The sequence below is a fragment of the Montipora capricornis genome, chromosome 3, assembly GCF_036669925.1.
Source record: "Montipora capricornis isolate CH-2021 chromosome 3, ASM3666992v2, whole genome shotgun sequence".
Lineage (NCBI taxonomy): Eukaryota > Metazoa > Cnidaria > Anthozoa > Scleractinia > Acroporidae > Montipora > Montipora capricornis.
In genome coordinates, this window is record NC_090885.1 from 21394937 (window position 1) to 21406825 (window position 11889).

Below are 11889 nucleotides of genomic sequence, written 5' to 3' on the forward strand. Positions count from 1 at the left end.
ATGATAGTGGATTCTGTAGCCCAGGCCTTTTGCATTCCTGAAGATAAGAAGATGAAGTTTGCTCAGCTACGCGAGCAGATACTTTTGCGTGAATCTACTATCCACTTGAAGTCTTTGCAGAGGCTAATGGGGAAGTGCAATTCATTCTCCTTGGCTTTCCCAGCGATTAAATTTTACATCAGAGAAATGGCGGCGTCAATCTCGCAGGCTTCCGGAGGTGGTGAGGTGAATTTCTCTCCGAATCTGAGAGAGGAAATTATGTTTTGGAGGTTCCTTGATCGTTGGGAAAAGGCGATTCGGTGGAGGAGTGAACGGCACGTAGCTATCTCCTTGACGTCAGATTCTTCGTCCTTCCGTTGGGGAGTTGGAATTCACCTTCCTTCCGGGACAATTTCTGTTGGTGACTACTGGGAAGAAACTGTTCGAAATGAGCATATTAATGTGAAGGAGATGTGGGCCGTCCTCAAGGGATTACAGTCACTTCCTGAAAGCGTTTCTGATTGCAGGATTGATGCTCAGGTAGACAGCATGGTTGTTCTCCACGCTTGGTCCGGCCGTGGGCCACGCTCTAGGAAGTTAACTCAGATCTCGCAATTGATTTTCCAGTTCTTGGTGGATAGGAACATGTCCCTAGAAATGTCTTTTGTTCCTTCTCACTTGAACGAGGCAGATTGGTTTTCCAGAAGATTGTCTCGCTCCGATGCCATGCTTTCTCCGAGGTCGAGGGAAATCGTCCAGCGTAGTTTTGGTGGAATTAATGGCCATGATCTTGATTTGATGTCGTTGGATTCCAACGTTCAACGTGACTGGAGTGGAAACCCGTTAAAACACTTTACGCCCTACCCTACGCCAGGATCATCGGGTGTTAATGTTTTTAACCAAGACCTCTCTGTGTGTGATGGTGACCGCGTCAACGCCTACGTTTTCCCGCCATTTGCATTGATTGGTCCTCTTTTGCGTTTCCTCATATCGGTAGATGCGGTTGTTACGGTGGTGGTACCATTGATGTCCCCATTACCCGGGTGGTGGCCGTTGTTAAATGCGGTGTCCAGCAACAATGTTTTGGTGGCCGAGAAGGGATCACTGGATGCGCTTCTTCTTCCGTCGAAGGATGGATTTAGACCTGGATCCTCTCCATATAGTCTCTGGGCATTTAGGATGGGAAAGAGCCTGTCGTAACAACTTAACAGGAGGAACTATTTTCTCTTTTTTTTTTTTTCTCTCTTTCAGTCTTTGCCGTTGGTGCCCAGACTTTTTCGGCTTTTTCATGTCCGGCTTGTTCCAAGCCCAGCGACTTTGATTTCCGTTATTGCAAGAGATGTGGTTACCAGCGTCAGACGAGATCATATAAAACTTTGAAGAGCCTCAAGGCCCCTGTCGATTTATGTTCTATAAGGGAGCGGAAGAAAGTTTTGGTTGCTAAGCAGCAGGCTACTCCTTATCAAAAACAGAGAAGTGCTTTAGAGATGGAGTTTTTGCAGTTCCTGGAAACCACCTCTAAGAGGGACATTTGTGCGGCTATACCAGACGACGTAGTAGACTTTTTGATCTGGAAAGATAATTTTGGCAAAACAGTGGTACACATGGTTGCTTGCCCGTTCTTTGGCGAGAACAGGGTTTCTTCTTGTGTTTGCCCTAAGCGTTTAGCATATGGCTCCGTTGACTCGATTATTGGAAAACTGAGGGCTATGTTTAATAAGTATGGGAGATCAGCAACAGATAGTCTTTTTCCAGGGATTGCCAACCCTGCAGCTTCACCATTGGTTAAGTCCTATTTATCAGCCGTCAGGGAGGAACAGCTCGGTGCAAGAGTCGTGCAGAAACAGGCTGAACCTTTTTTTTTTTTTTTTTTTTGCAGGATTTGGTGCTTTTATCGTCAGAAATAATCAAGCGCTTGAACTCACATGTTCGCTCTTCGGTGCAGTTATTTGTTTTGGCAAGGGATCAGGCCTTTTTTAAGGTACAAAATTTTAGTGGTGACAGAGCTGGAGATCTTGGTCGAGTGAAAACAAAGGGGATTCTTTATTTCCCGGAAAAGAAGGCTCTACTCTTTAACCATACATTAACTAAGTCCCTCCGAGACGGAACCTCGAACGTTTTTGCCCTCAAGCGTCATCCAGATTCTACTATTTGCCCAGTTACCGCAGTGGAAGTTTACATTGCTGTATGCGACCTGTTAAAAATTTCTATCCGACAAGGATATTTGTTTAGACCCCTCAACCCATCTGGTGAAATTTTGCCGGCACCTTTTGAGTCGGCTACCGCTCAGGCACGGCTCTCGACGTATGTTCGCCGGATTCCAGCTTTTGTTAATCGGAACGTTACCTTACATGGTCTAAGGAGTGGTTGTGCAATTTCGTTGGCTATTTCCGGGGCGAAGCTTGATACGATCATGGATCACGTGGGATGGAAGTCCTCGTCGACAGCACGTCATTACATTAAGTTGAATCAGGTTCTTGGCCTTGGTGGAGCAGCGGATACCATGTCTTCGTTGGAGGTGGATTTAACAAAGTTTACAAGCAGTATAATGACCTGCAAGGTTTTACCTTTGCTTTCTAAACATTAGGCTTACTTTCTTTCTGATATGGTGTGAACGTATACGCTGAATGCATGTTTCAAGGTGTAAAGCTTGACTATGTCTGATTTTCTCAAACTTGAGCGTTGTTACAGTTTGGTTTTCTTGTTTTTGTTAGAGATAACTTTAGTGAATATTTACTGGAATGTTTTCTTCAGCTTGAATGTGCTATTTCGGTTTTCACTAATTCGCTTGGGGGTGTCCTGTCCAGTTAGCTCTGTAGAAATAATTTTAAATGTGTTGGCATCTTTTATAGTCGTGCTCGCATATTAGTGAGGGTTGGAAATTAGGGTGATTTTTGTTAAGGATGGGTGAGGTTGGGGATTTATTTTGGTTGTGGGGATAAGCCAGCGAATTCCTCGGCGATAGTGAGGCGCAGTCTGGGGTGACTTTCCCATAACTAAATGCTAATGAGTATGCAGGAGGGATAATGAACTATTCATACTTCATTAATATTCATTAGCCCTCGTGCGTACTATATAAGCATGAGTTAATTATTCATAGTTGTCAGTTTTGCCTAACTTTGGTTGGAATCGACCCACCCACCCACCCCTGGCCCTCTGCTTACTCTATTAGCACTCTTCATGTTTTCCCCAGCGAGCTTGCTCGTCTGGGGTGACTTTCCCATAACTAAATGCTAATGAGTATGCAGGAGGGATAATGAACTATTTACATTGGGTGTAAGTTTTCAACTCATTCTCGACACTGCTGTTACGATAATCATATACTGTATGCAAAACACGAGTTTAAAAATCTGAAAGGCCGAAACTCCCGTGCTGCATATTAATTCAGCTGCGTACACACGCATTGCATTCGTAAACTGTCACTTTCTCCTCGATCCAGCTCTCTCAAGATTTTAAAGTTAGTAATGATGGACCATTAAACAGGAAAATTCCTCTTAAAATAAACAAGTGTCTTTTGAAATCAAGGCTTAGAACTTCTTTCAGTTACTGTTTAATTAACATAGTTTTGAAATCCAAAGAAAAATAAAAATTGTTTTTTTGGTCATAGAGCACTTCGCCTGTCACCTCGAAAAAAACGGCTTGCGGCCATTTTGAAAAAAACCGCTTAGGCGATTATCGAGTAATAATCACCTCAAGTGCAACCAATCAGCGCAGAGACTTTTCAATAATCACCTACATTATATTACATTATTATATTATATTACATTACATTATATTACATTATATTAATAAGAGAGAATTTCTATAAAAAAATCTTGCATGCGTCTTGGTCTGCGGCCGGTTAAAACTTCCTTTAACCAGCTTCAAATGATTTACAAAACTACTGTTTCGGCAACAACGTTTTGTTCTACAATTTGACTGCAACATTCTACACTTATTCTATTCTTTCCCGCCTAACACTTGGCCGAGAAAAGCCCCGAGAAAGAGAACGTGTATTGTCTGGTTTTTGTCCTCAGAAAACCCTTCAACTTTCGCAAATCCTCCGATCTTTCAACCAATTTCTGCAAAGTCAGGGGCGTAGCGTCCAAATACGCACGTAGGCCGTGCGTACCGCTCAATTCCGGGAATCCTTATTCCATGGAGGCCTTAAGTTTTTTAGTCATTATAAAATCGGGCAAAGTTTTTAATTTTTCGGATTAAAATGGTGTTTCTGTGTGTGAGTATTTCCAGTATATTTTCATTAACCCATGCAGGCCTGGCCAAACGGATCCAACATTGTTGGACGCTGCTGAAAAGTGTCGAAAGAGGTGACCAAACGAATGCAACATGTTGGATCCAGAATTTTGAACTCAAGGGTCTGGAACCAAAATCTACGCAGGATCGTTAGAAAACAAACTCTCGCTATGTTGGTGTTTTCAAGTTTTTAAAATTATCAATTAAGTCACTCTCTGTGATAGCAAGAGGACGGCTGTTCCAGAATCTGGGAACTGCAACAGCAAATACCCGGTCTCCAAAGGTCTTGCACCATGCTGGTGTGAGGAACCGTGAGAAGACCCAGGGCGTCACTGCGTAGGGAGTAGCTTCCCTGGGTGTTCACTTGCAAAAGGATCCTGCAGATACATTGGCGCCATGCCCCTGAGAGCTTTGAACACAAGAAACAGATGCAACGAATAAACCATCACCATGAATACCGATAGCCGCAGCGCTGCTGGTTTCTCCGTATTGCACGCACCACAAAAATGCCAGACAGGAACAACAATATAAATGTGGTACTATACTATACTATTTGTAAAACTTAATTTCTAGTTAAACTTGAAATAACACGATACGATATCATGATGTGCTTATAGTACAGGCTGACTGGAATGACAGCTATATATGAGATCATCCAGATCATCCCGATTCCAACCACATTATATAGTTCCTTTCACAACAAAACACGAAAGACCAGTTTTTTGCTACGAGGATATCAGCGAAAACAGGCAATACTTTGTCGCGGAAATAAAGTCTTCGTTAACAGCGCACACCAGGGCTACTCCTTCTCACTTTTTCCTCCGGCCGGCCGCGCTTCAGCCATTCGATGAGGGCCAGTGTCGTGCTTCTCAATTACGTTGCAACCTCGTTAATGCCCAAAAAGAATTCTGGATAATGGTGTCATTCCACGAATCAGAGTTAGTAGAGGAAACTGCACGAAAAGGGAAGTCCTCCAATTCCCATTTTATGGTTTACTGACCTTTTCTGTAAATGTCGGGCCAACCAGTCCAACCAGCAAACTACAGCATCGATTGAAATAATTGTTAGCTTTCAAAACTTGCCCAAATTTCTATCGGTAGGTCTTGGAATTCATCCACAGAGAAGCCAGAGAGACTACTTCACTCGTGAAGCGCCATACAGGGCTTACGACAAAGCATTTTGGCGACCCAGTCTGCATGAAACCGTCTGTAACCTCTGTCTCGGGAAGACCAGGCACGGTTCTTACGTTACGTTTATACCTGTAGAATCAACTGAAATGTCAATTCCTTGTAAAAGCCAGGATCTTTTTTTGGTATAGTACGTGGCACTCCTTTCTCTGATTTATGGTCATATTTTCTGTGGGAATGGAGGTTTCTCTTTGAACATGGTGTTTATCAGTTGTTTGAAACAGTTCCGAAAGCAATGGTCAATGAGTACTCCCGCGACTGTGTTCATGGTGACTGCTCTCCTCAAGAAAGAAAAGCAAATCTACAGGCTTTCAAGGTAGAGACATACCGACCAACAACATTGTCGTTACACTGTTGTTACTCCAATCTTACCAGCAGCAGACACTTCGGAGATATGTCATCAAACTATCTTCCGGAGGGAATTTGCGATCCTCGCTGAGTCGCCTTCTTTCGGAAGATATTCGTCGTGACGGCGGATTCTCAGTTTACGTTTCTTTTGGCCAAACTGTGCCAGATATCATTAAAAAAGAAGTCTATTTACAAGCGCCTTTGCTACAACCATCGGGGACGAAACCCTTTAAACTTTGCTTGCACGAGATACTGATAAGAGTTGCTAACGCCATGGGTTGGCAAATTGACTCGACTTCGCTACAAATGAAATACAATATGATCGTCATATTCTTCAGGATACCTTTGAGTTTTCAAAGGAGATTCGGGGGAACTCGGAAAAAATTCGAGGTCTCCTTTATTAAGGCGTTTAAACAACCACATCGGCATTGTTAACGAAAACTTCGGGCTTTTGCAAGTTTTTCTCGATCAGAGTACTAAGTTAGATTTTTACCCAGTTTTGACCTAAAAACAGTAAATTTAACATTACATCATACCACCTCTTGTTGGATACCTTTCGCAGTTGTAAACGTAACATTTCCAGACAACAAGCAAAACTATGTTCACAGAATTGGACGGGTAGGAAGAGCAGAGAGTGAAGTGGGCACAGATGTTGTGACATGGGCAAGTGGTTAGATAGCTACATTTGCCTGCAGATACTTAACTTTGGTTATTCCGAACTCATCCACGCTTTGTAGAAATCCAACAGGTCGTCTCTCTCTTTTGTGTTTGTTTGACGGTATTATTTTCCTTTTCACGTGGCCCACACAATGATGGAGATAGGGTATATTATCGCCGCGCGGATATACGAAGTTTATCTCCGAGGGTTGATATTGTTTGGGCTCACTTTAAAGAGATAGGCCCTAATGCTAGGGTTACCCTAATCCCGTACTCAGAACTCACAGAGACCGTGGGAAATCTAGGTACGAGATTAGGGTTACCCTAGCAGCAGGGTCAAAGATAGCCTGCCGGGGTTGACAAGCAAAATGTCACAGGTAGGGTTACCCTCCCTCCTTCCCACCGGCGCATTACACCTTCCCATCATTTCAATGAGTTTTTCTTTCGCTAGCAGTTACATTTAGTCAGTCGTTTACGGGAAATTTTTGCTCCATTTGTTTCCTTCACAAAAGAGAAAAAATAGCTGGTGACGCGTGTGAAACCACGAGATCTAATCGTTTCCTGGGCCCAACGCATTGTTTGTGTTCCTGGAACGAAAACGATGGAACAAGGTACTGAGGAAGAAAATACGTACGCGGCGGCTGGTTGGTTTGATGGGGTGTACGGCGTTAGAACATCAACCAAAGTCTAACAAGTGACACTTTATAAAGCACGCCGGGTCAAGTGACAACTGGAGTAAAGGAAGCAGATTTTAACACTACACTTAAGAGCCGAAAGCAGACTAATTAGCTCATTGACATCTGTGGATATCGATAAATAGAAGAAATAGAGCGTGTTTGCTGTTTCTGGGATAGCACTGCCTTGTTCATTGTGAAGTTAGGCAGATAATATATTTGCCTTTGATGGGTCTTATTGTCAGTGCTCACTCGCCACGCAGAGACCAATATTAAGCGCTATTAAAATGAATAAATAAACAGAGGCTTTGAACAGTGGAATAAAATAATTTAGTGGAAGAACGCGGAACATTTTTAGAGGATGAAGGGCAAGTGAAACCTAATAAAAGGCACTTGGTTAACTGTAGTTTGCTGAAACCTTCGAAACAAGTTAAGGGAGATTATAGCTCAGCCCACAAACGATTGCTGGCAGAGGATGGAGTTGCCAATGATACAGATACCCGACCTTGATAACAAGCAGGTATTATCAAGCGGTGGGGGTAACACAATTTTAATAGTTACAAGTGGAGAGGACTTCGAGGAAGCATCGATTACGCACTTAAGCAAGTTCGAGGAAAATTTCCATTTCACTGTATAATCTGGTTTGAAAGTTAACATGTACTTTTCAATCCGCTTCAGTACTCTCGTGGCATTTCCCATTTTCGTGCTGAAGCGCACATTTTGCCACAGGGCAAAAAACAATTATCACCGGAAGTCAAAAGGAAAGGGTTAGGGGTTGCATGATCAACAAGTCGTAAACTGAAAACATGTACAAAGGAAAAACAAATTGAGCCCTGTTTGAATAAGAATTTTTTCTCATAGTTCTACAAATCACATGGAATGTCGCCAAATATCAACACGTTTAGCAGAGACTAGCAAACAATCCTCTTTCCTCAAAACTTAAAATGAGTTGAAACGACAATTGCTTTGTCCTTCGTTGTTAATTCCTCGATGACAGGAAGATGTATGCACAGAAAATTACAAGTTCAGTTTAAGCTGGAGACATTAGGCTAATAGAAATGTTTGTTCTTAACCTAAATGGGACATCTACGGTAATATTTAGTAACAAAACCCTGCATAACTACCCCGAAACTCTGGAAAGCAATATAGCAGTCATAAAAAGCACACTGTGAAAACTATTTCATGATCAGTGTCATTCACTTTGTTGAGGTACCCATCAAGATATATAGCGTATTCTTCGCGCCGAAGGACTGTTGGATCAGCTCACTCGTAACTTGGGCTGTCACACCATTGAAATTGGAGTAGAAGTCAGCCAGATCATCATTAAAAAACTGCACGATTGATTTGGTCATGATGAGCCCCATTTGATTCAAACTTTTGTTTGGGCCGGGAAGAACTCTTGGCTTCGCTTCGACAAACAGTGGATTCCCAGTGAGCGCGTCGGTGATCACATCTTGAAGCTGTTTGTAATCCTCGATAACGATCCCCTCCCAGACAATTCCTTTACTGTTCTTCAAAGTGGTGTTGACGTGAATGTTCCCCATTGGAAAACCAGCTCGAATCAGTGTTCGCAGAGCCATGCCTTTCCTTTCATCGTCTACAATAATCGGAATGTTCATAACAGGCTCGTCGGGGTTTTCAAGATTGCCAACAGTTACAGTAGAATCACGTCCAAATGTATATTTGAACTTGTTTAGCAAAGTATACCACGGAGGGCTCAGCAGTTTTGCCATATTGCTAACTGAATACTCTTCTTTGCAAAATCTGTTGATGGGGAAGTGGATCGATTCCGCGGAGTCTGTTAAATGGCGAGAGACAGTTCTCGCTGAGTCATTTTGTTATAAATTACCGACCTAATCGGCTACTTATTGGCTAATGAGCTCGGTGATTGACGTCCAGGTTCCTAGACATAAAAATAATTTGCATTTCCGGGGCGTTTCTCAACGGCATAAACTTCCTGTCTGATTGATCTTCGTTACCCTGGTTTTTCTTGAGCTGAGCTCGTCTTTGCCGCTTCGCTGCTTTCTCGCAGCTCAAGAAAAACTTCCGCGACCAGGGTAGATCTTCGTATAATTGAGACATTTTTATAGATAGCGCTCTTATTCCTTATTTTGAGGTCACATGGTATCTGTTGCCCCAAGACTTTAATTAAAACTCTTTAGCGGCCAAGGGTTTCTTCGTATTTTCCCAATTCAGGCGAAAAGGTGAAAACAATTTCCTTATCCCATATAAGGGATTACCATAGAGATGATGCTCAGGATTGTTGTATACCTCGTTTTCAAAGAGTGGCGGCTTAAATACCGATATGTGTATGAACAACTATAAACGTCGTACAGAATAGCAATTACAAATGGGTGAATGTTTCGGCGTTCGTTCATGTTCGTAGTGACATTAATACTCTGGCAACATACTGCTCAGTAATGTTATGTCATTCCCAAAGAGTAGCGACTAAATACCGATACGTGCATCACCACCTGACATTTCTAGAAGTCGGGTCGACTTTTCAAGTGACGACTCCTCACCAATTGGACTAGCCTGCAAAGCAGGCGTATTTGGTTTTTTGGTAAGAATTATCGGCAGACATCTTGGATAGCGAGACTAACAGAGGCCTGAGGCGAGTCAAGAAAATTGCACTCAGTGAGAGGAGGACAGTATCCCTCGTCCCAATCCTCTACCGGCTGTGTGCTTTCAAAATGGCGGCCCATTACGAACAAGCGTACGCCTCCCAAAAAAACGCCCGCTCTGCAGGCTACAATTGGAAGGGTCAATATTTCAGAAAGTTCCTCCAACCTTCTTTCAAATAGCAACTTCCTGATACTTTACTTCCGCAAACACCACGACCCGATTTCCGCTTGACGGGTCGTCTTCACCAAAAAGTCGACCCGATTCCTTTCGTGTGTATTGGACAACCCTCTCTCTATATATAAGGGGTGGATATTTTCCCAGTCCCGATTACAGAAGCCATTTTTTGTTCTCCGGTGCTTGAAATGACACGTACTTTGCCTATAACGTTCAAGTTACCCAATCAGAATGCACGCAAAGCACTACTCGCTTGTTAGCCTGGTTCATAGTTATAATACGCAATGTTTAGTACGAAGACGGGACGAGCATCAAGTGCCCTTTCATGTTGGCTTAGCCCGCAAGGTGGTCAGCTAGGCCATGTCGTCCGAGCAGAATCCTCGTATTGCTGCGGTGCGGCCAGCTGAATGAATTACATCGTGACTGAGCAGAAGTCTCTCAGCGATAAGAGCCATAAGACGACATTTGAAGGCCAACCGAAAGATATGATAGCCATGCACCACTGTTACTAGTGACAAGAGCACCAGAGTCAGGAAATATTAATTTGATTTTGACAGAGGGGTGGCAATTCAAGTCTTTTGTTAACAGATAATTATTCTTGCTAGTTGTAAAGGCGGCTGAGTGTTTCCAAAATGGATCTGCATTCGAACATGAGGACCCACTTGAACTAAAGAAACCAAGGCTTCATTGTCTATTCCTTCTGCTTACCGACGAAGAATACTTCTAACATTCCCGCCAGGTGTTTACATGTTAGCTCTTCATTAACCTGTTTCACTTATCCTCCATGTTTTAAAAAGTACGAGTTTCATTCGATATCGACCTACCCGAATAAGGCACAATAAACGCCAGGAAGGCCAAAAGCTGAAATGCATACCACAGGAACATTTCGCTTCTCGACAGCATCTGTTAAAAAAATACATTTATCAAAAACTACTACTACTACTACTACTACTCCTGCGCATCGAGGGCCACAAGTTTATTATCAGTAACTCTAGTTCACTGTCACGTGTTACCCTCGTAAAATAAGCACCTTTACTTTTAGGAGTATTTGGTGAGGTGGTTGGGGGCCTCTTATAGAATAATTTATCTTACAAGAAAGAAAAATTAAGGTCGCTGTCAAACGACTTTAGTGGCAAAAAAAGTTCCAATTACATCGTAACGCCAAGGCCTTAAAATTCTTATCCAGTTTACCCAAGTTTTAGAGGAGTCCGTGCCTTGCAGGCCAACTCATATTCAGTTCTATAAGGACTTGCATATTGGTACATTTTTTCTTTATTTAGTGCACGCAAGGTTAATAATGAGACCATTATAAGGAGGATACTTCGAGCCAGGATTCGAGCTAGGATCCGAGCCAGGATTCGAGCTAGTATCCGAGCCAGGATTCCAGCCAGGATTTGAGCTAAGATGAGCTTTCTCCGCTATTTATTCTCGAATCTCTCGGTTAGGTTAGGTCTCGAATCGGTTAGGTTAGGTCTATTTAGGTTGGTTCTAGTCTAGTTAGGTCTAGTTAGGGTTAGGGTAGGTCTCGGTTAAGTCTCGTTTAGCTCTCGAATCCTGGCGGGCTCGGATCCTAGCTCGGATCCTGGCTTTATTCTTAGTTTATCTCCATTATAAGACCAAAGTCATTTTGTTATAAACTAGTCCAAATTTTTCCAAGCAAAATGACTACTGAAAAACCTCTGACGAAGCGAAAAGTTACCGGTAATAATACATTTTTGGGCCAGACATTGAAGTGCCTTCTAAAGCCTGGTCTAGTTCCAAAAAGGTATCTTTTCCAGTGGTTAAAATCTTGGGACTCGATGAATTTAAACACAAAGATTCTCAGTTTGCAAGAAAGCTAAAGGTAGGAAACAGTGTGACACTTTTGATGAAAGGTTCAATCCCTAATGGACAAACAATAGAGGTAATGAGCGCTGAATCGTTTTCGTTCAACTGAGAACACTACTGTATGGACTTTACTCTGCGGACGAGATCCATTCCACGAATCTTTGGCGGAGGGAAAAGAGCTTGAG

At 42.7% G+C, this 11889-nt stretch overlaps 1 protein-coding gene across 1 annotated transcript; it reads left to right on the forward strand.

Moving 5' to 3' along the window:
* On the forward strand, window positions 1–1179 carry LOC138039949 (uncharacterized). Its single transcript, XM_068885770.1, has one exon. It carries the CDS (start codon window positions 1–3, stop codon window positions 1177–1179), a length of 1179 nt encoding a protein of 392 aa, XP_068741871.1.
* Window positions 1180–11889: the final 10710 nt, after the last annotated feature.